Below are 27,478 nucleotides of genomic sequence, written 5' to 3'. Positions count from 1 at the left end.
AGTATTGAAATTTCTTTTACTTGTAACCGCTTGTTTTTTATAATAGTGGATTTCAGGAGTGGTGATCTTAAATTCACCCAGTAGGATTTTGCCTCGATGGTTTTCCCCATTCGTAAATAAATCACCTGTATTAAATTTATTTTCCGCTGTATTTAACTTCGTTAGTGATTTGTTTGTGCTACCACGCTTATTGTGTGTAATTGAATCTAATTAATTTCACTTGACTAAATTAATTGATCAAGTTACCAAATGGGTCAATACATTCTTGTCCTATCATTTATAAAAAAAGAAAAAAAAAGAAAGTAATGTTACTTCTTTTGAAGAATAGTTATATTACTTATTTATGATTTAATATATCATTTTTTTAAGAGAGTTTTAACCTATGGTATCCGCTCCTGATAATAGCTCTTTATTATCAAACCAAGATATCAGTTGGTTTTTGGTGTAAGCAGGGATTGAATATCAGATATTTTATTCAACCATAAAAAACTTTAATATATCATGTAATTTAAAAAACATATGAATAATTTTATGAGTTGTTTTTAAGAGGAAGCTTTGTCATAATTGGAAAACTTTGTTTTATTAAAAAATACATATGATTTTTGTAAGAACAATTTATATTTTATGATCAAAATTGTTACTATCATAATTTTGACATGACAAATTATGAGTGATTACCTTTGACTTGTACATTGACTTATTATTTTTTTTACCATTCACACTACGTTATATTATCACAATTATAACAAAGAAGTTGTGGTACTAAATTTCCCTTAAAAAAAAAGGGAAAAAGAAAAGGAAAAGACGTCACTTACGGGAGAGAAAGAAAGAAATTTACTTCGGGCAAAAAGTCATTTGTCATTCTTCTAAAAGGACGACTGAGAGTGACGAGCATTAACGACTAACGAGTAATAAACGACCTGGGACGGTAATTTTAGTACAAACCAAGGGTATTTGAGTCATTTTATACAAGCAGCTTCGACACCGCCCCAAAGCTTTCGCTCTCTTCAATTATGTGCATTCTCGCACTGTCCAGCCCCCTCTTTCCTCTTCAATTCCTCACTGCTCCGTTTTTCCCGTGCCTTATATAACCGTTTTCTAGAGAGTGAAAGCTTTCTTTTTTCTAGAGAGAGAAATGGAGGAGATCGATGAAGCTAGGGCAAAAGCCACTGCGTCAGAGCCTACGAATTCGAATCCCAACACGGAGCTCTCCGAAAAGCCTTCCAAGGCCAAAGAAGAAGGCGAGCTATCTTCCGACGAAGCCGACGGCGGCGACGACAACAACAATGACGTATTGCTCTCCAAAACCCTAGCTCATATTCAAACTTTCAGCTAGTTTTATTGTATTTTTGGTTTCATCTAGTTCAATGCTTGATTTTTGTGTTTACGTGCCGTTTCTCATTACTTGGCCTCTGTCTGGTTGCTGAGAAAACAGAGGAAAATAGAGGAAATCATTCTTTTTTTTTTTTTTTTTGTTCTTCTTCAGTTTTGTCCACTGATAAGGAGCTTTTACTTAGAACAAGATACATAGTTGTATTAGGTCGAGTAGTCCCAAATGATAATGAATCTGAGATTTAGAAGCTACAATTTATTTTTCTTTTCGTACAATTTTAGCTACCGCAAGGCCTTACCGAAAATTTTATTTGAATTTAATTAGTTATTTTTTAGTTTATATAAGCTTTAATGGTTCGCAATTTGTTGATTTTTATATTTAGCGTGAATAATTTTTAGGGTTCTTAACATTTTGAAATTGTGATGTTACATTTTTTTTTTTTCATTTCGTTGTAGTGAAATTGATGTTCTTATAAGGAGCTTACTTGATTTTCGTTTTTACTCTAAATTTTGTTTGAAAATGTTGTGGAAGATGATTTTGAAATCTAAATGGGTTATTTGAAATTTCTGGCCCACAGGAAAATCCTGTTGGCTCTGCTGCACAGTCTGTTGGTACTGTTGCACCGCCTTCAGGGCCTGTGCCAGTTTTTTCAGCAAACAAAGGCGCCCAAGGCATTCCACCAGGTAAATCTTACAAGCTAAACACAAGGAAAGTAAGTGTGATTGTTCATTTTTTTTTGGGCAAGCTTAGGTTTGGTTTTATGGTCAAGTTCATTAGTTTCCATTGAAAGAGCATGACATTAATGAAGAAAGATCAAGATCTATCATCCCATATGTCTCATTCAATGTTTAAAGTTTGACAAATTCGATAATTTTGCTGATGTTAATATTAATCTATTTTCTCAGTTTTGATCAATAGTTTGATAACTTCTGGACCATTCATAAACTCTAATAAAGTTTAGTTAATTGAGACTGAAAACGACCTTTTTAATTGAGATTGGGAGCCTTGGTGTCAACTTTTCACTATTTCCAAAACTACAACTGCTGTTTAGTTCAAATATATTTTCCCAAAAACAAAAATTAAGGAGAAAAAAGTAGTTGACAAATGATTAAAAGAAACATTGGAATAAAATAAAAAGGTAAAATATAAATAGTCAAAATGAAAAAATCCCCTATTTATTTGACTCCCATACCCACATTTAGTCTATAATTGTAACTATCAGTAATTTAAAATTTTGATAAAACTATAATTACTGAAATTTTCAAAATTCTGTCACATCTAAACAGTTACTTTTTTTGTTTTTGTTTTTCTTTGAATATGAATGAATTTACAAAAATCTGAGTATGTGCGTAGCACATGCATGAGGCTAGTAAGTTCTTATTCAATTGTCGCACATTTGATCTACTAAGTGAGGAATATAAAATTTGAACCCAGTATTTGATTTCCTAATTGATGTAAGAGAACCTAATGAAGCCTGTTGTATTAATTTCATAACCCTATGTGTCAGGATGTTTCATATAGAGTACAGCCAGGAGCCCTGTGGCTTAGTGACAATGCTTGGTCTCCTTTTGGTGGAGAACCATGGCTCAAATTGTTACAATTTAATTTTATATGGAAAAAAAAGTTTCATATAGAGTACCCAACCTCGGATTTGCACCCAAAATTGCAAACTGACTCTGTTTGGACCTTATTTTTGTCACTGTGATGTTCTTATTAATGTGAGAGTAGATGTTATTTTGCATTGTATATGAAATAATTAATTCACAGATGTATGTAGAGTAAATTGATAAGTTAATATGTCTAGAATTTTTTTTATAATGTAATTTTATTGAAGCAAAAGAACCACCTTGTAAATGCAAGCTAGCCTAAAGAAATACAAAAGAATGAGAATTACAAGCGAAAAGGTAGAGAAGCAATGAAATCTACATCTGTGTATCTTTTATGTAGAATCTACTTATAAAAAAAAAGTGTATCTTTTATGTAGAATCATATCCTCTTGCCATCATACTCCTCTTTGTTCTCTTGCACCTGCCACAAGATCAGGACTATTGTCATACATTCTCTTTCCTTTTAAATTTGTAATAATCTTATCCTCTCAGCATATCTTTTATTTACATTGTGATGGTGGGGTTGGATTTGAGGCTATATATCCGATCTCTTTCTAAATTTGAATCTTTCATGGTGCTTTCTTATGGTTTGGAAAGTGTTCATTTTTTCTTTCCTTTTATTTATTAAATTACCTTTTGGGATTGAATTTTGTTTTGGTATAAATATTCTTCTTTTATAAGTATCTTTCTTAGGATTATATCTAATTCTCAGGTAAGGTTATTTCTTGTAATTCATCAGCAAGCTCCATTGATGTCCAGTCCCGAACATCTTTACCACCAATTCCTCAAAAGAGCTTTGATAAAAACCGAGTCCCACTTAAATCTGCTATGCCTGGGTGGCGTGCTCCTTTGGGGCCCAACAATAATAATCTTGTTATAAGATTCTCAGATGATGACAGTGGCAGTGACTCTGAAGAGTATGGACAGGAGAAAGCTTCAGGTAAAGGCAACATGACTGTGGTGAACAGCAACCGAAGGGTACCTGTTCCTTCACTACCAAAATCAAACATGTTAAGGCAGACAGCCAGAAATATAAACAAAGTAATGCCCAAAAAGTTGTCTTCAAGTCGCACATTTACGCCATCGATGAACTCTATCCAGGGAGCCAATTCCAAAGGTGCCGGGCCTTCAACTGTTGATCAAGGATCACGAGGCAGAAATTTGAATGCCCTCAACAAAAATTTTGCAAGCCGAGAGCGTGGGTTTGACCAAAGTGTGGGCTTGAACAATAATAAACTTCAGGATTTGCGGCAACAGATTGCACTTCGTGAAATTGAATTGAAGTACAAGTCTGCCCTGCAAACTAAGGAATCTGCTTTAGTTCCATATAGGGATTATAATGCAATGAACCTAAGCAACAATACAGCTAGGAGATTCAATGCAACTGGTGCTAACTCTTTACAGTCAGAACCAAAAGAGCCAGACAAGAAACGCTTAAAAGTTAGTGGATCTTTTAATACCCAGCCAAGTCCAGGTGGCCAGCGAGACATACCTTCTACAAATTCTACTCTACCATCAAAAGGGCCAGCATTGGAAAACACTAGTATGCAGGTCAGGAATACGGCTGACAGTAGAGGGATTTCCTCAGGTAGAGCAGAGTCAAGTATTGACAAACGGGTTGCTGTTATACCAGAAAGTATACCCAGCAGAGCTAAAGATGGTAATAATTTGCATACTCACTCTGTACCTTAGCCAAGGAATGCTTTGAGATGCCCCAGCTAATGCAGTGGTTATGCTCTGCAGGTGTTGATGTTGATAGTGGTTGCAATCAGTCTGACAATAGTAGGCAGGTGGATTCTTGTGTTGCATTAACCCAGACTACACCTCTACCAAATGTAACCTCCAATATTTTGCCAGAGAATTCAGTAAGTCAATATTATAATCAAACAATATTTGCTGCTTCTTAATTAATGCTCCTTCATTGTATGTTTAATTATTTTATTTCTTGTCCAAGCTGCCCAAGTAATATATTCATAATTTTTGCTGTACTTTTCATGTTTCAATTTTGTATAATCAGCTTTGATTGATATTGCTGGACATTATTGTACCTTTACATATAGATCTGCCTGGACATAAACATTGTAGAAATTTCATCAAAAGAATTGTGCAGTATTTCTTAAAGCTATTCACAAACCTGCAGGAAACAATTATTATTAAAAAAATTTCTCGTCTACTAGTTATGTTAATGAACCCTATAATGTTCTTTTGTTGTCAGACCTAAGTATTTTCTAACATTTATGATGAAGTTCTGATAATCTCACATGTATCTGTATTTGAATCTTCATAGTTCAGGCTTTCCTTTATGTTGTTTTTATTTATTGATATTATTCAACATTACAGAGCATTGTTGAGTTGAGTCATCCAAGTAAGATCAGTGGTCATCAACCATCTGGTTCCTTAAAAAAAGCAACAACTCAAAACAATTCAGTAAGAAACAGTGACCATCATGAAGTCGAAGCCAGCGATAAGGCACATGAATCCTTTTTCAACAACATATGCCAGGTTTGTTTCTGAGCTCCAGATTTGCAGACCTCTGATGCGCATCTGCTTGCAGCGTTTTTCTCTTTTTTGGTGATTGTTTTCTTTCAAGTTGTTGTTGTTGCTGTTGTTATCATTCATGTATTATACATATAAAAAAATATTAAATAAATGTACCGTATTTTAGGGATCGCTGAACAATGCAAGCTTTTGGAATTATTTGGGCAATGCTAATGTCTCAGGACATAGCAACATAAGTCTGCAATCTTTAGTTGAAAAGGAGGAATCACTGGACAAGGACCTGGAGGAAGCACAAGAACTCAGGCGCAAGTGTGAAATTGAAGAAAGAAATGCTCTTAAAGCTTATCGTAAAGCTCAGAAGGCTTTGGTTGTGGCTAATGCTAGATGTACTGATCTTTATCGCAGAAGGGAAATCTATTCAGCAAACTTGCGATCTTATCTTATGCAGAATTCCAGTTTACTGTCGTCCTCAATGCAGCATGAAGATGCTGCAATGGGTTTGGATCCCCCAAATATCGTGCCTGAAAATGTGAATCTAATACCCACGGCTAGTCATCAGTTGCAGCCCGTCTTTGATGGTTTTGATCAACCAGGGTGTGATTCAAATATCCAATGTGTCGATAGTGCTCCCACCAATAGAACTCATTGGCATGTCAATGGACATAATTTGGAGTCAGAACCTTGCAGTGAACCAGATGGTAGTACATCAGAGCCATTGACTCGTAGTGGCAAGAATACTGTAGATGGAGTTTGCTCTCCATTCACTGATCCAAATAATTCAGTAGATGAAGATGAAGAGACATTTCCATTTGACCCTGAGTCTATACAACCCAACATTGAATGCCATATAAAAGAGAAAAATCTTGAAGATGGGCAAAATGACATTAGTGATGAGTTGCACAAAAAAATTTTAATTGATAGCTCCCAGGATACTTTGCTTCTTGAAGCAGCACTAAGATCTGAACTATTTGCTCGGCTAGGGACAAGAACTATATCAAAAGATAGTGGTTCATGTGACAACACAGAGTCTGTAGTGGAACAAGGGGCTGAAAATGATGTTGGAAAGGATAAAACACAAATTGGCAATGGTCCATTCCCGGGGGTAGAGAAAGATGGAAAATTTGATCTGGGAGGTAATGTCCTTTGGATGAACGTATCTGAGGTGGCCTTTTCTGCATATAATAAAAATTGTCTGTTTGTGTCATGCTGAAAGTAGAGACTATTTTTACATGCCAGTTATTTAATTAATTTTAGTTCCACCATATCCTCATTCTTGCCATTTTTTTCCCAAGTGGTGGTGTATAAATTTCCTTTTTGCTTCTAAATAAAATTCTCATCATTTACCATCTGTATTACTGTTGAAGGTGATCAGATTAATGGATATAAATGACATTATGGAGGTACCTTCAGGGAGAATAAAAAGCTATATCCTCAGTAGACTTGTGGTTTTGGTTCTCATTGTCTTTCAAATACATTAAGAAATTTACTAGTCCTTTACATACTTTTTATTGGACAAATTTATTAGTACTGTTCCTTTTTGGTGGTGTTGTTCTTTTTTTTGGGGGAAAAGGGGGTGGGGGGGGGGGGGGAGGGGGTGATGCAAACATAAATTTGAGAAAATGTGTGATTTAGTTGTTTAGCCTGTATATTTGTAAAACCTTACAATCATTCTTGCAATGACAAACTCAATAATTGCAATGCAAGATTTGTGTGGCTAACCGTATTTGGAAATTCTAGCATAATAAGTTTTTAGGCAATTGATATTTTGATTTCATGCTGAGGATTACTGGCAATTCTGAATGTAGTAACTAGTACTTATTTTTCTGAATCTAATCAGATCAAGACTGTCTATAGCTTTTAGAAATTGTGGTCAAACTTGTAACCAAAGCTCAATATTATGTATATCATCAGTTATAAGTATCCTTTTAATATTAATCACAGAGTAAAATGATTTATTCTGCTTGATTTTTTATTGGTTAATGTGTTACTTTGTTGTTTGTTTTCTGTCTCTTATTGGTTTCCCTAATCCAGGCATTGATAGGCAAGAGGGAAGTATCCTTGAGGCTCCTCTTGAGATCCGGAAACAGAGCCAAACTGAAAAATTTTCTTCGAAATCTCACTCCACTACTGATTCTCAGGATTGCAGATTATCTACTAGACAAGTTGGCTTGCCAGCTTCTATATCTTCTTCTCCTCCTCTAATATTGAGGAGTGCATTTGGTCATCTGAAGGTTGCGTTGCCAAACAGTTTAGTAAAATTGCGGACCAGAAATCATCAAAGTCAGGATAACAATATATATAATGAAGAGGGTGCTTGTGTTAACTTTGATGAGATTCAGAGGAGCAATGCAACAGCAAACACAATTAAAGACTTAAGCGGAAGAGAATTTGGTTCTTATACCTGCAGTCCTATAGTTGATCCATTTTGGCCACTTTGCATGTATGAGCTTCGAGGAAAATGCAACAATGATGAATGTCCTTGGCAACATGTTAAGGACTACACTAATGGAAAAATCCATCAGCAACAGCTTGGTGATTCTGATGATGCTGGTATGTAAGTTCCTTTGGTGATTTTGGAAACATGCATTCTATTGCTTACATTCTTGAATTAATATTTGTGCAGATTTTGAGGTTGGTTAATATTATTTCTGCAGATTCTAAGGTTGGATTAATCTTACATCAAAGAATGTGTACTGGTGCAACAAAAGGTCCCAAGTATGATTATTTGACTTCGCCAACTTATCTAGTTGGGTTGGATATGCTTAAAGCTGATCCACAGTCATATGAGTCTTTTCTAGCAGGGAGGAATGGTCGATGGTGGAAAAAGTGTTTCAGTCTCTCATTAGCAATTTCAAATCTGCGTCAAAAGCCGTTTCCTGTAGATGGCCCATTTTTGCATGGCAATGATGGTCGAATAGAAATTTATGGGAATTGGAACAGACAGTCATCATATTTCCAGAGTAGAAATCGCAAATTGGTATGTTCATTATTTCTAGATTATTCTCTTGATTCATATGCCTAAAGTTTTTTTTTTTTTTTGGATAAGTAGATTCACATGCCTAAAGTTGCATAGTACTGCTGTATATTTTTGGTGATTGCAACTTCTAGTGGTCGAAAGATGAATTTTCAACTAGCTCTATCTCAACCTACGTTTTAGTTATTCAAATATACATTTTGCTTTCACATATTCTGCGGGGTTCGGAAATCTCATAAGTCAAGATTCTTTTGGATATGTTAAGGAGTGTGCCTTATTATCCATAATGAATATATTTGATGCTGAAGACTTCCAAATTGTCTTGGATCTTTCTTTTCTTGCTTCTCTATGTAAAATTGTAATTAGAATTCCCTCTTTTTGGAATATTTTTTCTTGTAATTTTGTGAGAAGATAACAATATAATCTTCGCTATACTTGATAAAATAAGCAGTCTTATGATTTTCCCTGTGATTTCTCCTGTTGAGTTCTTTTCTTTCTTCCCTCGCTCTTGGATATGTCGATATTCATCTTAAGCCATTTGTTTATTCTTTAATCTCTAGAGTCTTTGAAGATTTTCCCCCTATTATATATGAATAATTGTCTTATTGGTTTTGTTTGGTCCATTGGCTTATTCATGCTGACCTTCTTCTTTTTCCTCACATTATGTATACTTAGAATCAACTTGAACGAGATGTGGCTGATTATGATCAATCCCTTGAAATGGCTCTTAATACTCTCAATCAGGAGGATAACAAACAAGAGGGTGTGGAGAAGGTAACTTCTGTGTCACGTGTTGGAATTTCAACCTTCAGTGTCTCATTATTATGTTAAAAAACTTCAGTTCCTGTCAAGTGTTGTCTCATATTTTTGAGCTTTGCAGGTTCTCCTTTTGCTGTCACGAGCTCTTGAGACCGATCCAACTTCTGTAACACTCTGGATTACATATCTGCTTATTTACTATAGCAATAGGAATTCTCGTCGGAAGGATGACATGTTCTCTTATGCGGTATGTTATTTTTTATTTCCTTCTCTTACATCGAGTATGCTATGAAGACTGGGGAGTTTCTGCATGTGTGGAGACAGCCCTATTGGTGTTGCTATTCAAGTTGGTAACTCTAAGAAAACACTTGAGATATCTATCTTATATTGGTTTTTGTTCATTACTCTTAATAGTATTTATTGATGATAGCCGTCTACACACCTGATGAGACTTCCTGATTCTCCATAGCATTGCTTCATAATGAAATTTATCATGATTGATCCACAATTGTGTTGTTGATATGTTGTTTCTGTTAGAATAATGATTGAATTGATTAAATTCATCATTTTATATTAGATTAAGCTTTTGAGATAAGTGGTAGTTTATCATGGTATTAGAATAGTGGTCTGAGTTCAAAGCCTATCTCTACTCCACCTCCCATTTAAAATTAAAATTTCGTGTGTTCCCCACTTATTGAGGGAGAGTTTGGGTTCACGCATGGGAGAGCGTTAGAATAATGGTTAAGTGGTTATATTCACCATTTCCTATTAGTTCAAGCTTTTAGGATAAGTGGTAGTTTATCAATTTCATCTGCTTAGTACTAGATTTTAAACTATAACAGATCTTAAAATGATCTTTGTAATTTCCTTGTATGATTGGATGGCTGCTTTAACTAGTCTCATTCTCTAATATGCTAGAGTTTCTTGATTGTTGTAAATTTTGCTGATTTTTTGGTGCCTCTCTAGCACATAACATCTGTACATGGTGCCTGGTGGTGATCCTTCCCCTCCCCACCCCACTGCTGTTCTTTTAATAAATTTATAAAAAAATCTCTTGCTTCTCACCCTACAGACTATATCTTGGTGATTTTTGTTTCATTTTTGTTTCTTTCTTTTTATTTTGTCCCTCATTCTTTCTGTTGATTGAGGGCACGGAGGAGATGAACAGTGTTGATGATTTACGTGAGAGTATCTATGTCCTGTTTTACAGCAATATGTATTTTTTTTGGTTAGTTTGATAAGTGTTTTTGCTTAAGCTTCCAAAGCATATCTTCTGTTTCCAGATATCTGTAGTAATTAATTGTATTGCTGTGGCCTTTTGAGTTTTACCTGTTTGTCAACTAAACATATGAGAGGTTGCAACTTAATTGTTTGAGCAATAATGTGTTAAAAAGGGAATTGGTAATCATCCCAAGCTCTATCCACTTAGTAGAATTTTGTTTCTTTTCCTGCTGGTAAAGATCTAAGAAGAGAGTGTTTGCAAAACTTGGAAAAAATGGAGCTCTTAAAAAATATGCATTTTTTTGGTTTGGAAATCAATGCAGAATGTTTTTTTTTTTGTATAGGAAAGCCTTCTTGCTATCGCTTTTCTTCTTTTTTGGTTGCTAGTCATTTTTTTTATACTGTTTTTGTTTTATTTTTGTCATCTTGTGTGTTTCAATTTCCAGGGTTTATCTAGTTTAAGCATTTTCTTCTGCTTCTCCATTAGAGTGCTGACATTAAACTTTCACATGGAAACACTTTCCTCTCGTTTTTCAGGTCAAACAAAATGAGGGATCTTATGAACTGTGGCTTATGTACATCAACAGTCGGATGCAGCTTGATGACCGGATGGTTGCATATGATGCTGCTCTCAAAGCGCTTTGTCACCATGCGTCTGCTTCTGACTGGGATGGAATGCATGCTAGTTCATGCATCTTAGACTTGTTTTTGCAGATGATGGATTGTTTGTGCATGTCTGGGAATGTTGAGAAGGCCATCCAGAGAAGCTATGGGCTCTTCCCTACTACCACAAATTCTGATGAGCCCTATTCTCTTTCGCTCTCAGATATCCTGGCATGCCTAACAGTTTCTGACAAATGTGTATACTGGGTTTGTTGTGTGTATTTGGTTATTTACAGGAAACTACCTGATGGTGTAGTACATAGGTTTGAATGTGAGAAAGAACTCCTTGAGATTGAATGGCCTGTTGTTCATCTTATAGATGATGAGAAGCAGAGGGCTCTTGAGCTTGTGGAAGCAGCAGTGGAGTCGGTTGATTCATACATCTATACTGAATCACGTAAAAGTGAAATTAATCTGAGATCAGCACAATGTTTTGCAGTCAATCATATTAGGAGCATGGTGGCACTTGGCAGCTTAGAATGCTTGAGAAACTTGTTGGATAAATATGTTAAATTGTATCCATCCTGTTTAGAACTTGTTCAAATATCAGCACGGATACAGAACCATGATTTTGGAGATGTGAGTTTTGTGGGGTTTGAGAAAGCAATCAGTAACTGGCCAAAAGAAGTCCCTGGAATTCAATGTATATGGAATCAATATGTTGAGCATGCCCTCCGGAATGGAAAATTTAATTTTGCGGAGGAACTTATGGCCCGTTGGTTTCACTCTGTTTGGAAAGATAATTATATCCAAAATGGTTTGTTGGAGGCCGTGGATGGTGGTACCTGTAACCCATCTGGGTCACAAGGATTGGTTTCAAATTCCAATCCTAAGCAGATAGATATAATGTTTGGTTATCTCAATCTTGCTCTTCATAAACTATTGCAGAATGATCGCAATGAAGCTTGCTTAGCGATTGACAGGGCAATGAAGTCTGCCATTCCTGAATATTTTAAGCATTGCTTGAGAGAGCATGCCATGTTTTTGCTCACTGATGAATTACTGTCAAGGGAAGATTCTCCTGTCACTGAGATCAGGAACATGTTGGAAGGTTATCTGGATGATGCTCATGCTTTCCCCATTTCTGAGCCGTTATCAAGAAAATTCATTGGTGAAATCAAGAAACAAAGAGTTCAGTGGCTATTAAGTAACATACTCAGTCCAGTTTCAATTGATTCTTCTCTGGTAAACTCAGTTCTTGAAGTGTGGTACGGCCCATCTCTATTACCCGAAAAGGTTGGTGAGCTAAAGGATCTGGTGGATTTTGTCGAAGCCATCTTGGAGATACTGCCATCCAATTATCCATTAGCAATTTCTGTCTGTAAGCTGTTAAGCAGACATGACAACTCCAATGCTTCTGCCAGTGTTTTATTTTGGGCAAGCTTAAACTTGGTCAGTGCAATCTTTCATGCAATCCCAATTCCACCAGAGTATGTATGGGTAGAAGCTGCAGGTATTTTGGGAAATATTGCAGGTAATGAGGCCATTTCTGAAAGGTTTTATGAGAGAGCTTTTTCAGTTTACCCATTCTCGGTCAAGTTGTGGAAATCTTATTATGACCTATCTAAGAAGACCACAGGAAATACGAGCAGTGTTGTGGAAGCAGCAAAAGAAAAGGGTATTGAACTTGACTAAAATCTTCTTTTAAATATAGAATAGTTAGGATGTCAGTTCAGTAGGACAGCAGTTATTCGAGGGAAACTTGGGGGTCAATTTTGCTTTTAACTAGTGAATAGAGGCCTTGAGTTTATAGCTGGCTACCATTTTAGATTGACCATCTTTGGCAAGTTAAAGTGTTCAAGATGTTAATCTCCAACTAGGAGTTCCAGAAGTAAATAGACAATAGAATTATTAATGGAGGTTTTAGATTTAATTAAGTTGGCACTTGGCAGTATATGTTTTAGGTGGTGAAGATAAGGTTAAGAAGAGGTGTCAGGGTTTGGACTAGTGGTCTTTTTTTGTCACTCTCTCCCCTGTTCCCTTTTGTATTTTTTTTTTTCCTGTTTTACTTTTTGGTTGATCTTGTTGTCTCTCATCTGACATTAATGTCTTACCCTATTGCTTAATTGTAATTACCCAAATCTTTGTACTTAACATATACATGGAATGAAGATGAGATTGTTCTCGAGTAAGAGTGCTGATTTCTCCTTCGTATTATATATATATATATATATATATATCTTCCTCTTTTCCCCTGCTTAACAAATATTTAATAGATTGATATTGTTCATGCTGTGGTAGAAAGCACTGTCCTGGTGATTAAATGTCACTATTATCGGAATTTGTATAACTTTGATAGACTTACATGGCTTAAGATGTAAAAACTTAAGGGAAAGAATCCCTCTAATTGAATCCTCCAATTCCCTCTCATTTTTAAGTGGATGTGCCATATGTGGCATTTATTTCATTTTTAAATCTCACATATCTTTCATCTAAATAAAAATTGGAGAGTTCAATTGAAGTGAATCTTATCCCAATGCTATAGACACGGATGATAGAGAGTAGGCCAAACTGCCAGAGTGTTTTATTTTGAAGTTTTCATTTTTATTTTTAAATTCTCATTTATTGTATGTCATTAGTTGCCATTGTTAGATGTTCATCTCCTCTTTCAAGGCCAAGTGCTCATTTCAATATATAATAATTCAAAGGACTTAAATTCAAGACAAGACAACTAGGGTTTGCTTGATATTTCTTTTTTCCTTTTCCATTAAACTTCTCTCTAGTTTGATCGAAAATTTATTCAAACTGCTTTAGGAATGAGTAATTTGATTGTTAAAGTCTGGCTCAGGCTCAATTCAAACAAACCATTTTCAGCCCAAGCTCAACTCAACCATTTCAATAAGCTCATGAGTCATGAGCATTAGCCTAAGCTTTGATATGGATAAATCATTAAATGATTAACGGTTTTTGGAAAAAAATGAAATTTTGATCTCTCTTAGATATAAGACAATTAAAATAATAATAATAACAATAGTTGAGGTTGAGGGTTTGAATGCCCATTTGGGAGGGGGTGGGATCTTTAAATTACTTGAAGGCTACTTAAAAACAAATTAGTTAAATTACACAATGGTTGACTATTAGCAATATTTTTTTGTTAATGTGGTTGTCCATGATTCTTTAAGCAACTGACTCTTCTTCAAATATGGTAAGTATAGTCCCTCCATCCTACACATACCATATAATTTCTAGAAAAAAACCCTTAATGATAACAGCAAATGCTAATTACGAGTTTATTTATTTATTTTACTTTTAGGTGAAAGTTTTTATATATTTTGGGTGAAAGCTAGTTACAAGTTTTGAATTAGACATTCTCCATGTCTAGAATCACATATTTTTCATTTATATTTCGCGTGGACTGGCTGACCACCTTTTATGTTGGATAAGGAATGCATGAACGCTAATACCTGGGCTTGTAGTTCCGAGCCCAGATACGCAGCCCATTTCTGTCATCAACATTTGGGCCTCGTTTTCCAAACGGGGAACCCTCCTTTTTCATTCTCAGCCCTAGTTATTGTTTGCCCAACCGAAATTCCCATCACATAGCCAGCGCCTCCTAAATTCCCCAGTTAAACCCTCGTTAAAAAACCAAAAAAAAGAAAAAAGAAAAAAAAAAAAAAAAAGCGGTTTTCCCAGTTCTCACAATACAAAATCTCTTCCTCTCCGATTGAACTGGAAATTCCGAAATGAAAAACCTGAAGCTGTACTCGGAGCTCTGTTCGAAACTCCAGCTTCAATCCAACGAAGAAGTCGTTCTCTTCTTTGCACACGATATTGAGCGGAGCCGCTTCTTTTTTGCTTCTTCCGCCAATCTCATCTACACCATCCACCTCTCTTCATTCCAAGTATGCCTCTCTTCCTTCAAATCATCTCTTGTTTTTTTTTTTTTTTCGAAATGGTTAATGGTTTTGTTTTTACAAATTGAGCGATTTAATTTGTAGAAAGTTAACTTTGATTACTGTTGATGCTATATCACAAATTACACCTTTTAATTTGTTTTCAATTTAGCATTTAGCATTTTGTTTTTGTTCAGTTCCGTTCCGTTCAATCTCGCTGGCTGTTATAGTAATTTTCATGTTCGAAAACGACGTCGTGCTGATTGGATTGAAGGACTAAATTGAAAACGAATGGAAGTTATTAAAAAAAAAAATGAAACTTAAAGGATTGAATTGAAAATATGTTATTAGATAGTGTAATTTGCCATTTAGCTTATTATCAAGGCTAAATGATTTTACGTCCCTCAACTTTGCATGAATTTCGTTTTTCATCCCTGAACTTTTTAAAGAGATTTTTTCAGTAGTTTGAAAATTGGATTAAGTGTAACATTTTCAGTAGTTTAGGGTTGAAAAATGAACTAATTAAAGTTAAGGGGTGAAAAGCAAAATTCCTGCAAAGTTTAGGGATGAAAACTATATTTTAACCTATTATCAATATAGGACTAAAGAGCAAAGAGTTTGAAGAAAGTACATTTTCAATATTTCTGTACATAATTAACACACTACAGTTCATTGCTTGAATTGTATATATTTTTATTTTTTTTGTTCCTGTGATTTATAGAATGAGAGGACGTGGGGAAAAGCTTCATTGCCGGCAGAGGTTAATTCTATTGATTTGGAGCTTAATGATTACATAACGGCCTTTGAGTATCACATGGAGAAAGAAGCGCTGATAGTGGGGACTTGTAGTGGGCTTTTGTTGCAGCATAGTGTGGATGACAATGGAACTGAAGTGGTTGGTAGAGTGGAGGGTGGGGTCAGGTGCATCTCACCCAGTCCTGATGGAGATTTGCTCGCTGTAACGACGGGTCTTGGGCAGGCACTGGTTATGACAAACGATTGGGATTTGCTATACGAGACCACGGTAGAGGAATTACGTGAAGGTGTTGACGTAAGTAAGGACCTCTTTCCATTATTATTCCTTGCTTTTGTGTCATTCCAATTTTTCAAGCATAGTGTATGCTAGTATATGTTACATTGATTGACTGGAAATTAATCTCTTTTATATTTTTGTGATTTGTAAGACATGCTTCTTGATAATTTGGGACCGGATTTGTGCCCTTATAATTGCTCAACGGGAATCATCTTCTTAATTGGAGACATAGTGTGTTGCAGTTTGAATGTTCTCTATTGGTTATATTACCTACCTCTGGATGATATCATCATGATTTGCTTGTTCCTGAAATCATTTGATTCCCTACTTTTATAGAATTGAAAATTCTAATTTTGCTTCAATTCTTGGAATAGAGATGGTATGATTATAGCAGAGAGGTGTCTTTTTTTTTCATTTAGTTGGAAATCTAATGAATGGACTTTGGTTTTCAGCTGAACCCACTCTTTCTTCTACGAATGAGAGTCCCATATCTTGGCGAGGTGATGGGAAGTACTTTGCTACGCTAAGTGAGGTGTGTGATTCTACTAGCTTGCTTAAGAGGATTAAGATATGGGAACGGGATTCTGGGGCGTTGCATGCTACTTCAGAATCAAAGGCATTTATGGGATCAGTTATAGAATGGATGCCAAGTGGAGCGAAAATTGCAGCTGTTTATGATAGGAAAGCAGCTAATGAGTGTCCCTCAATAGTTTTCTTTGAGAGGAATGGGTTAGAAAGAATCTCTTTTGGCATCAATGAGAAAATCGATGCAACAATAGAAATGCTGAGGTGGAATTGCACTTCAGATCTTCTTGCAGCCATTGTCAGATGTGAAAAACATGACTCTGTGAAGATCTGGTTTTTCAGCAATAATCATTGGTACTTAAAGTTTGAAATTAGGTACTTAAGGCAGGATGGAGTGAGGTTCATGTGGGACCCAGCAAAACCGTTGCAGTTGATTTGTTGGACTCTTGGTGGCCATATCACAATTTACAACTTCATCTGGAATACAGCTGTCATGGAGAACTCATTGGCATTAGTTATTGATGACTCTGAGATACATGTGACTCCCCTTTCTGTGTCGCTTATGCCGCCTCCTATGTATCTATTCAATCTGAAATTTCCAAGTGCTGTCCGAGACATATCTTTATATTCTAAGAATTCCAAGAACCGTTTAGCTGCTTTTTTATCAGATGGTTCTTTGTGTGTTGTAGGGCTTCCTGCACCTGATGCTTGGGAAGAACTAGAAGGCAAGCAATTTGTCATTGAAGCTTCCATTTCTGAATCAGTTTTTGGATCTTTTGTTCATCTCTTATGGTTGGATTCACATATACTACTTGCTGTTTCACATTATGGGTTTAATCATTACTTGTCCAGTACCTCATCAAATGAGGGTGAGCTTCTTGGCTATTATTTGCAGGAAATTGAGCTTGTATGTTCTGAGGATCATGTTCCAGGCTTACTGACATGCTCAGGCTGGCATGCAAAAATTTCCTATCAAAACTCTCTAGAAGGACTGATTATTGGCACTGCTTCCAACCCAACCAAACTATGTTCAGCGTTTATTCAGTTTGATGGTGGAAAAATATTCGAGTATACAACCAGGATGGGAGCTTTGAAACATGATGATATGAGTTTCTCATCATCTTGCCCTTGGATGAATGTGGTTTCAGTTGGTGACAATGGATTGTTGAAGCTTTTGCCTTTTGGACTTGATGACATCGGCAGGTTGCATGTTGGTGGGAGGATATTATGCAACAATTGCAACAGTTTCTCGTCTTACTCTAATTTGGCTGATCAAGTGATCACACATTTAATTCTTTCAACTAAACAGGACTTGCTCTATATTGTTGAAATTAGTGATATATTGCATGGAGAATTAGACCCGAAATATGAGAACTTCATCCACACTCCTAATAGGAGAAGAGAAGAAAATAAAAACTTCATAAATATATGGGAAAGAGGTGCCAAAATTGTTGGTGTCCTGCATGGAGATGAAGCTGCTGTCATATTACAAACAACTCGGGGAAACCTTGAATGCATTTATCCCAGAAAATTGGTCTTGGCCTCAATCATCAATGCATTGGTCCAAGGGCGCTTCAGAGATGCATTACTCATGGTGAGACGGCATAGGATAGATTTCAACATCATCGTTGACCATTGTGGTTGGCAAGCATTTCTCCAATCAGCTGCAGAGTTTGTCAGGCAGGTTAGCAATTTGAACTACATAACTGAGTTTGTTTGTGCCATAAAGAATGAGAATATCACAGAGCGACTGTACAAAGATTTGGTATCTTTACCCTGCTCAAAGGATGCTAAAGATGCGCAAGCTAGAGATTCAATGGGTCTTGGTGATAATAACAAGGTTTCTTCTGTCCTTCTGGCTATAAGGAAGGCTCTTGAGGAAAAACTACCAGAAAGCCCTGCAAGGGAGCTTTGCATCTTGACCACTCTTGCTCGTAATGATCCCCCAGCACTTGAAGAAGCTTTGGAGAGAATAAAAGTTACCCGTGAAATGGAATTATCAGGTTCTAATGACCCTAGGAGAATGTCTTACCCTTCTGCTGAGGAGGCTCTGAAGCATCTCTTGTGGTTATCTGATTCTGAGGCTGTATTTGAGGCTGCTTTAGGCCTTTATGATTTGAACCTTGCAGCTATTGTGGCATTGAACTCTCAGCGGGATCCTAAAGAATTTCTTCCTTTCCTTCAAGAGTTGGAACAAATGCCAGCTGTCTTAATGCGCTACAATATTGACCTTAGGCTGCTCAGGTTTAGGAATGCTCTTAAACACATTGTTTCTGCAGGTGATGCTCATTATGAAGATTGTATGAACCTTATGAAGAAAAATCCTCAGCTTTTCCCACTGGGACTTCAGCTTATCACTGATCCTCCGAAGAGGAAGCAAATCCTTGAGGCCTGGGGAGATCATCTTAATGATGAAAAATGTTTTGAGGATGCAGCTACAACTTATTTGTGTTGTTCAAGTTTGGAAAAGGCGTTGAAGTCATATCGTGCTTGTGGTAATTGGAGTGGAGTGTTTACAGTTGCTGGGCTCCTTAAGATGGGAAAAGATGAGATAATGCAACTGGCTCATGAGCTTTGTGAAGAACTTCAAGCTCTTGGTAAACCAGGGGAGGCTGCCAGAATTGCTCTGGAGTACTGTGAAGATGTTAATGGGGGGCTGAATTTGTTGATTAGTGCAAGGGAGTGGGAGGAGGCCTTGAGGGTTGCATTTATGCAGAGGAGAGAGGATTTGATCTCAGAAGTGAAGAATGCATCTTTGGAATGTGCAAGTATGTTGATAGATGAATACAAGGAAGGCTTGGAGAAAGTAGGGAAGTATCTGACCCGCTACTTAGCTGTTCGACAGAGAAGATTACTTCTTGCTGCAAAGATCCAGTCAGAGGAACGGTCAATGAGTGATCTCGATGATGATGCAACTTCAGAGGCTAGCAGTAATTTCAGTGGAATGAGTGCTTACACTACAGGGTTTGTCTTTATACTTCCATTGCATATAACTTTTGACTCCATAGCATATTATTCTTTACCAGAGTTATTGGTTCTGTGCAATTTCTCACTCAATATTCTTCATTAGTGGGTAGTTCTATGTACAAATCCATTGCTTGTGGGTTGTTACCTTTGGTCTTTGATTTTTTAGTTGTTAGAACAATGATTAAGCGATTAAATTCACCATTTCCTATCCACTTAAGCTTTTGGGACAAATGGTAACTTATTGAAGGAGATTCTAGGAACATGAGGAGTGTTAGAATTATGGTTTAGTGATTAAATTCATCATATTTTATCAGCTTAAGCTGCTGGGACAAGTGGTGATCCTGCATCATTAAGTTTATTCATGAATACCTTATTTTATCAGCCATAAACACTGTTGTTTGACTTGACTCCAAAGGGTAACACAATTGGCTGGGGACCATGCCTTATGAAGTAGAGGGTGCTGGATCAAATCTCCCCCTCCCCCTCTTGGGAAATCCTTCGGTTATTTCTCCCTTTATCAGGGAGGGTCCAGTTTCAGTTATTTCTCCTAGGTTTGTTGAACCATGTTACAGCTCTATCCTGCCTCTGCAACTCCAAGTGTAATTTCTGCCAAGCTTGTTCTACTAATATGGTGAAAAGATGAGGAAGAGTTGCTCGAGATGGTTTGGTCATGTTCAGATGAGAGCGACTAATGTACCAGTGAGAAAGAGTGAGTTGATCCAAGTCGAAGGAACGAAAAAAGTAAGACAGACCAAAAATAGCATTAGTAGAAGTAATAAAAAAAGACATGTCAGTTAGGGAAGTAACAGAGAGTATGACTTTAAATAGAATAGAATGTGAGAAAAGAGTACATGTGACCTACCCTAACTAATTCATTGAAGATCCATAGCCGACCCCAAAAATTTGGGACTAAGACTTTGTTGTTGTTGTTGTACTGATATGGATACTCATAAATGTTAAATGACTAACAAGAAGACAGTATTAGAATGGTTGTTGAATATTTTGTTTGTTGGCTGTTAATAGATGGGCTAATCATGGGCATATGATTTCAATCATTTTTGGTTATAATCAGTCTTCACAACTTCTACACCGTTTACATATCATTTTTAATTTTTTTTATGTGCTGCTTTGTTATGTAATCCAGTGACAAAGCTACATTCTTCACTTCCCCCCTCCACCCCACAAAAAAATAAAGATTCTTTCACTCTGAAAATTTCACGGTAGTTGGTTTGCGTTCATCTGAATGCTTCTGATATTAACCTGCATTACTAAAGGGTTTACCTCACTTCATGAGCAGGACCAGGAAGAGCACTGCATCTTCCATCATCTCAAGCGCAGCTAGCAAGGCCAGAGACACCAGACGCCAGAGAAAAAGAGGAAAAATTCGTCCTGGAAGGTATGTTTTTAGGATCTCTTTTCTCTTTTGATACTGTTTAACTTCAGTCACAATCTCATGAAAGAAAATTAACACTTGACATTCCAGCGCTGATGAGGAGTTTGCTCTGGTAGAGCATTTAAAGGGCATGTGTCTAACAGCTGGGGCAAAGATTGAGCTTAAATCTTTACTGGTTTCCCTCGTGATGCTCAGTGAGGAAGAAACTGCGAGGAAGCTGCAATGTGCAGGAGAGAACTTTCAACTGTCTCAAATGGCAGCGGTTAAACTAGCTGAAGATACAATGTCCACTGATATCATAAACGAGCATGCACATACAATGGAGCGCTACATAAAAAAGTTGACAAATGAAGTGAAAGATTCGGAGGCTTTCAATTGGCGGTCTAAAATATTTCTTTCTCCTTAATAGGTCTGTTTAGTAGGTTTTACCTGATAATTTTTCTGAATTTAACTTAGACGTGCGTTCTGCATTTCACTGTATTCGTCAAAATTTTGAGTCTGGCCCTAATCTAATTATCACAAGATCCAATTTTTCTCTTCCAAAATTCTCCGTCACAGAAAATTCTGATAAAGTCAATAGCAAGATGATTTTGTTTAACACAATCAATCAACAGCATCCGTTGAAAATTTTTTATCTGTTGAACGAACAGGGAAGTCCTCATTTATAGCAGTTCGAATACGCTGTTGCAGCTTAATAAAACATATAACTAATCGTAATTCTAATTGTTTGATCTGCTCCTCTTTCTATGCATCGCTGGGTAGAACTTCAATTCCTTTTTGTATTTTTGGGCTGAACTAGGTAGGGATTACCTTAGAAGTGCATGGGTGAATGAAGAAAATTTTGTCAGAAAAGATGAAGAAGAAGGAAAGCAGTATGAAAATACTGTGAAAAGTGCTTCCCCCCATTCCTTTAATTGTGGGCTTTAGATTCCAACTTCGAGTTAAGAAGGGTTTCAAGTCAATAACATTCTTGCATCTTTTTTTTTTTTTTTGGCAAAAATGCAAAACTAACCTTCTAACTTTTAGTTTTTTTCATTTTAGTCTTCTAACTTTCAGTTTTGTTATTTCAGTTCTCTAACTTTTAATTTTTATCAATGCAGGACTCCGTTAGAACTCAGTCAGGGGCTACCGTTAATTGAGCCAGAACGACGTCATTTTGGCTTTTTTTTTTTTTTTTTTTTTTTTTTTTTAATTTCGGATTTTAAAGAAAAAAAAGGAAAATCTGTTAAAAAAAAGAAAAAAAAAAAAGAAAAGAAAAAGAAATTGATGCAGTTTCATCTTAGATCTTAGATTTGCAACTACCAAAGGCTCTAGAAATCTGAAACATGCAATTTCAAGTCTAAACTCTTTGGCTTTTGATCCAAATAAAATAACAATTGTTTTATCCAAATTCATAAAAATTAAATAAAAACTCAACGCAACGTAAACATAATAGTAACATTCAGAATTTCTTTTTTGAGCGAGTAACATTCAGAATTTCTGGTAGTATTTTTCCTTGTCCATTTTCCGAGCAACCAAACAAAGAGACATGAAGAAAAAGAAAATAGCTAGGAGTGAAAATTTAAGGAGCTTACAACTCCGACATTGACTTCGCTGCAGGCTCCACGTTCCCCCACCACGTTGACATCCACCTCGTTCCAATATCGGAGCTCCGATTCGTGACCCGACTCGACATCACCGCCCGAAACGCCATCGTTTCTTACACTTTGTGTCTGAAATAGTGAAAGAAAGGTATACAGAGCAGAAGTGTTTCGAAGAAAGAGCTAGCTGAGATCAAAACAAAGAAACTGATTCAGAACTCCATCACCTGAATCGCTTTCTTTGTCGTTCCCCTTAAATTTTTTTTATTTACAAATTTTCCTTTTTTTTTTAATCTGAAATTTATTTAAAAAAAAAAAAAAAAAAACCAAAACGACGTCGTTTTGGTTCAATTAACGGCAGCCCCTAACTGAGTTCTAACGGAATCCTGTATTGACAAAAATTGAAAGTTAGAGGACTGAAATGACAAAACTGAAAGTTAGAAGACTGAAATGAAAAAGACTGAAAGTTAGAGGGTCAGTTTTATATTTTTACCTTTTTTTTTTAATAAAAAATTTGATAATTAGGAAAGATATTAGCCTGGGTATTGTTCAAGCAAATGATTCAAGAAGATAATAAACAAACAAACAAACAAACAAAAAGGCTTTTCTCGAAGATTAATATAAATAATCACAAAGCGTCCTGGCAAATATTGATTGAACCACTAGTTTCTCTGGAGTTTCTTCACATTTGGTTTGCTGTTTGGAATGGAAAGATTTTGGAGTAATGAAGTGAATGTGTGAGGAGTTAAAGACGGAAAGGCTTGAAGTTTGGCGAATAGAAAATTTAAAGATAAAATAAAATAAAATAGGAAAAAGAAATCATTAGCAAAAGGGCCCAACCGGGTTCGAACCGGTGACCTCTTGATCTGCAGTCAAATGCTCTACCACTGAGCTATGGACCCTTGGACGTGAGTGTAACTAAAAGTTTTATATTCATTATAAAAAAGCTGCAAGACCCGTTTGGCATTCGCCGTATACCTCACACTTTCACTGACATTCCAGAATTTGTAATTCACCTTACCATTGGAAAAACATTTTTAAAGTGGTTTTTTTTTTCTTTACAGCTGCCTTCAAGAAGCAAAATTAGAGAAATTATTTTCCTGGCCAGAAAATTGTCTCTGTTAAAAGAAATAGCTCCACATTCTACAATTTCACATTTTAAAGTGAATTATAATTCCCACACAGTTTCTTTTTTCACATTTTAAGCATCTTCATTTTAAGGATCTGAAACACAGGTCAAAATAGTTCATTAACAACACAAAACAGCTACACCAACAATAGAACTCAACTTACAAACTCTCGCCTCCTTACCAAGACACCAGTTACAGATGTACTCCTAATAACAAAAACACAAATAATCCAAAGGTATCGATTAGCCAAAAAAAAAAAAAACAGAGAAAAGAAATATCCCAAATGCCACAAAGAGTGCTATAAATTATTCTACAGATTACAAAATTTTCCACCACATTCTATTCTATTTTTGATCTCCCATTTAATTTTCCTCGCAATGCCTTTTTCAGAGTTAATTGCATTCCTCTATGTGGTAAACTGTAGACCACAATGAGAGTCTGCGTAGAAGAAGGGACTTCATACTTTTGATTCACTCCAGCACATAACATCCTCCCAATGATATTTAGGATTTTTGATTAGACACAATGTAATCAATGTTCCCTGAATCCTTTTCAGAAAAGAACACTGGAAAAACAAGTGAGTGTCCATAGCAATGTCCTAGCTTATCAATCAATCCTTAGTTGTGAGCCAAATATGAATAGTTAACAAGCCAATCAAAGCAAGTCTGGGAATTGTTTTAAAGAATTATAGTAGCTTCCAGCAGTCCATCTCCCAATCTCCATCAATCTCAACTTGCTTTGAATACCCACCACCACCACCAGGTCCTCTGATCTAGCAGGGTGCCAAAACCAGTTAACATCCGTAAGACACTAGATAATTTTGCTTCATAGGAACTTGCTGCATCATATACTACCTGATAACCATATTGGAGGAGCAAAGTGTCATTGGAGTGTCGACAGTCATGCCATAGGTTAGGGAGACAGTTTCACCTGACCTACCATGAACTTAATGAATGGCCTAGTAATTTATCTTAGATTCAAAATCTTCCTCCAAGACCAGCTGCAGTCTTGATGAATTTTGACCATCCAAAGACTTCTTCATTTGAGAAGATTCAAGTGAACCCATACAAGCCGGACGGAGCCTGCCTTAGTCCACTCCTCTAATCTCCTCAATCCCATACCGCCCTCATTTCTTGGCTTGCATACCAAATCTCAGCTTCTTTTTTGCTCCAGAAGCCGAGTGGCCAGATCTATTCTGAAGAAACCAACTAAGCTTCTGGTCCACAATCTTAAAAAAATTCCTTGGGTCACCGACTCTGAATGCATGCATGGAACCTGTTTTCGACCTCAACCCAACTAAATCCTGGAGTTTTCTTCAACCCAGATTCAGGCATCCTTGACCTTATGCTGCCCTCATCGCCCCAATTACCAGATTCAGCAAACAAACTCGATAAAACTACATAATTTGTTGCATTTTCAGGTTCAAGTTTAACAAGATGTTGCAGCGCAATTTCTCCTAACTTGATATTAGAGTACATTTTACAAGCACCCAATAATGCTCCCCAAACTCCAGCATCAGGTTTCATTGGCATTGTTTTTATCAAAATCAAAGTTTCATCAAACAGACCAGCACGACCCAGAAGGTCTACCATGCAAGCATAGTGTTCCAACTCTGGTTCGAAATGGTGTTTTTCAAACATGGACTCAAAAATTTTCCTTCCTTCTTCTATTAAACCTGCATGTCTACAAGCTGACAAAACATTGATGAAAGACACAGAGTCAACCTGGACATGGCTCTCTTGCATGAGTGAGAAAAGTGCAATGGCATTGTTGCCTTGCCCATGAACTGCATACCCTGTAAGCATTGCATTCCATGAAACTGTGTTTTTGTTTTCCATCTCATTAAAGAAATTCTCTGAATAATTGAGCTGCCCACATTTAGCATACATATCAATAAGACTATTCCCAACAAGTGTATTAGACAGAAATCCCATCCGGATAATGTAAGCATGAAAAGCCATGCCTTCTCGTAAGGCTGCCAAAGATGCCACTGCTGGAAGGACATTCACAAATGTGACCAAATTGGGCTGAAAGTTCTCCATTATCATGTGGTAAAAGGTGGATATGGCTTTCTTTGCATGAGCATTCTGCATGTATCCTGCAATTATCACATTCCAAGATACTTCATCCTTTGCAAACTCTGTTTTGTAGAATAATAATTCAGCTGAGGAAAGGCTTCCACATTTTGCATACATGTCAATGAGAGCATTCCTTACAGGACAGTCAGATTCAAATCCACTTCTCATAATTTGACCATGAATGCTGGTGCCTTGGTGTAGGCCGTTTAACAGGGAACAAGCATGAAGCAAACCCACCATTGTTCCTGTGTCTGGATGTATTTTAGATAGCTGTAATTCATGGAAGAATTCCATTGCATGGTATGGATCACCAAACTGTACATAGCCATTTATTAAAATATTCCATGTCACAACATCTTTACATGGAAGTCTATTGAAAACATTCACTGCCCAAGTAAATAATCCCCATTTAGAATACATGAATACTAGAGCTGTTCCTGTTGAAATATCAAAATCAAAGTCAGACTTAATAGCATAGCAGTGCACGCTTTTACCTAATCTTATAGCCAATAAATCTGCACATGCAGGAAGGATACTCATCAGAGTTGTTTTATCTGGTTTCAGATTGTGATTCTGCATATCTCGAAATATAGACAATGCTTCTTCAGGATATCCAGATTGGACAAGAGCAGATATAAAAGCAGCCCAAGCAATCAGATCTCTTTCCATAAGTCCCTTAAACAATTTCTTGGCCTTTTCTAATTCTCCACATTTTATATACATGGTCATGATAGGAGTAGCAACCAAAACATCTGAATCAATCCCTTCTCGTATTGCACACTCATGGATCTCCTTTCCTTTCTCTAAATCTCTCATTTCTGCTGCTGCCAATAGAGCACTTACAGCAGAAGTCTTATTTATCTTAGAATTCTCCACTTTCATTCTATCAAATAACTTCAAAACCTCAAAGAAACATCTATTAAACACATACCCTGCCACCATTGTCTTCCACGACACACCATCTCGTCCCCACATGTGATCAAAAACCCGTCGAGCAGCATTCACATCGCCACACTTAGAGTACATATCAATCAACCCATTTGAAATCGCAGCCTGAAAATCCCTCCTAACCACATATCCATGAATAGACTTACAAGAATCAATATCAGCTAATCTCGAAATAGCTGGAACCAAGTTCAACAAGCTCACTGAATCCGGCTTCACTCCTCCCAACTGCATACTCCAAAATAACCCCAACGCCTCATGAGGATCCTCACTTTGTGACAACCCCGCAATCATTGTATTCCAAGCCACAACATCCTTTTTAGGCAAACAATCAAACACCTCACGTGCACTTCTTAAATCACCCATTTTACAATACATATCAACAAGACCAGTCCCTATAAACACATCACATTCCAGTCTCCTACAGGCTATTTCACGGTGAACAAGAACACCCTTTTGCAAGTCAAGAGCACCAGTACAAGCTTTTAAAACAAACGTGAATGTATACTTATCAGGCTCACACCCTTTCTCTAACATAAAATGATACATATTTAGAGCTTCTTTGTATTGTTTTGACCTCGTATAAGCTCTAATCATTGAATTCCACAAAGTAACACGTGGGTTTGACGTGAATTCAAAAACAGAGCGAGCCAAATCACATTTGTGAAACAAAGAGTAAGAATTAATGAGATGGGTGAGTGTGGAATGGTCTTCTTTGAGGCCTGAAACTATCAAATGGCTATGGACTTGAAGCAGTGACTCAAGGTCTTTGCATGATGAGAGGAGGCGAAGGTAGTGGGTGTAATTTTTTGAACTGTTGGAGGGTATAGTTTGGATTTCAGAGGCTACTGTTGCGAGTGCATGGTATTGTCTACGTAGTAGCAATAGTACATTATTTACTGTCATAGCTCTCTCGGCCACAGAGCGGAGAACCTCTA

General features: G+C 36.7%; 3 protein-coding genes and 1 non-coding gene across 6 annotated transcripts; 2 read left to right on the top strand and 2 right to left on the bottom strand.

Moving 5' to 3' along the window:
* Positions 1 to 995: 995 nt before the first annotated feature.
* LOC115957294 lies at positions 996 to 13,188 on the top strand. 2 transcript variants are annotated; one of them, XM_031075511.1, is made up of 11 exons: positions 996 to 1,291; positions 1,911 to 2,016; positions 3,680 to 4,600; positions 4,684 to 4,805; positions 5,281 to 5,442; positions 5,606 to 6,572; positions 7,471 to 7,989; positions 8,094 to 8,416; positions 9,089 to 9,187; positions 9,294 to 9,419; positions 10,931 to 13,188. In XM_031075511.1, exons 1-11 carry the CDS (start codon positions 1,136 to 1,138, stop codon positions 12,689 to 12,691), a joined length of 5,262 nt encoding a protein of 1,753 aa, XP_030931371.1. In that variant the 5' UTR covers positions 996 to 1,135; the 3' UTR covers positions 12,692 to 13,188. The 2 variants fall into 2 exon arrangements, with proteins under 2 accessions (XP_030931371.1, XP_030931370.1); XM_031075510.1 differs by having other exon boundaries at positions 3,653 to 4,600.
* Positions 13,189 to 14,619: 1,431 nt separating this feature from the next.
* Positions 14,620 to 21,981, top strand: LOC115955463 (elongator complex protein 1). Of its 2 annotated transcripts, XM_031073587.1 has the most exons (6): positions 14,620 to 14,898; positions 15,611 to 15,944; positions 16,375 to 19,411; positions 20,712 to 20,810; positions 20,898 to 21,216; positions 21,908 to 21,981. In XM_031073587.1, exons 1-5 carry the CDS (start codon positions 14,740 to 14,742, stop codon positions 21,211 to 21,213), a joined length of 3,945 nt encoding a protein of 1,314 aa, XP_030929447.1. In that variant the 5' UTR covers positions 14,620 to 14,739; the 3' UTR covers positions 21,214 to 21,216; positions 21,908 to 21,981. The 2 variants fall into 2 exon arrangements, with proteins under 2 accessions (XP_030929447.1, XP_030929446.1); XM_031073586.1 differs by lacking the exon at positions 21,908 to 21,981 and having other exon boundaries at positions 20,898 to 21,352.
* Positions 21,982 to 23,217: 1,236 nt separating this feature from the next.
* TRNAC-GCA lies at positions 23,218 to 23,289 on the bottom strand. The gene has a single exon. It is a non-coding gene; the product is annotated as a tRNA-Cys (tRNA).
* A 306-nt stretch (positions 23,290 to 23,595) lies between these two features.
* LOC115955061 (pentatricopeptide repeat-containing protein At2g39620) lies at positions 23,596 to 27,478 on the bottom strand. The gene has a single exon (XM_031073101.1). It carries the CDS (start codon positions 27,444 to 27,446, stop codon positions 24,765 to 24,767), a length of 2,682 nt encoding a protein of 893 aa, XP_030928961.1. The 5' UTR covers positions 27,447 to 27,478; the 3' UTR covers positions 23,596 to 24,764.

The sequence above is a fragment of the Quercus lobata genome, chromosome 8 (assembly GCF_001633185.2).
Source record: "Quercus lobata isolate SW786 chromosome 8, ValleyOak3.0 Primary Assembly, whole genome shotgun sequence".
NCBI classification, from domain to species: Eukaryota; Viridiplantae; Streptophyta; class Magnoliopsida; order Fagales; family Fagaceae; genus Quercus; species Quercus lobata.
The sequence above is the reverse complement of the archived record's forward strand: the minus strand, read 5'-3'. Positions and strand labels throughout refer to the sequence as shown.

What these genes read in the sequence shown, in the direction of transcription:
- LOC115955463 (XM_031073587.1), top strand. Translation starts at nt 14,740, where the DNA reads ATGAAAAACCTGAAGCTGTACTCGGAGCTCTGTTCGAAACTCCAGCTT. An exon ending in ACGTGAAGGTGTTGACGTAA is followed by an intron (nt 15,945 to 16,374) that starts GTAAGGACCTCT and finishes TTTGGTTTTCAG; the next exon opens with CTGAACCCACTCTTTCTTCT. An exon ending in GGAAAAATTCGTCCTGGAAG is followed by an intron (nt 20,811 to 20,897) that starts GTATGTTTTTAG and finishes TTGACATTCCAG; the next exon opens with CGCTGATGAGGAGTTTGCTC.
- LOC115955061 (XM_031073101.1), bottom strand. Translation starts at nt 27,446, where the DNA reads ATGACAGTAAATAATGTACTATTGCTACTACGTAGACAATACCATGCA.
- LOC115957294 (XM_031075510.1), top strand. Translation starts at nt 1,136, where the DNA reads ATGGAGGAGATCGATGAAGCTAGGGCAAAAGCCACTGCGTCAGAGCCT. An exon ending in TTTTCAACAACATATGCCAG is followed by an intron (nt 5,443 to 5,605) that starts GTTTGTTTCTGA and finishes ACCGTATTTTAG; the next exon opens with GGATCGCTGAACAATGCAAG. An exon ending in AGAGTAGAAATCGCAAATTG is followed by an intron (nt 8,417 to 9,088) that starts GTATGTTCATTA and finishes ATGTATACTTAG; the next exon opens with AATCAACTTGAACGAGATGT.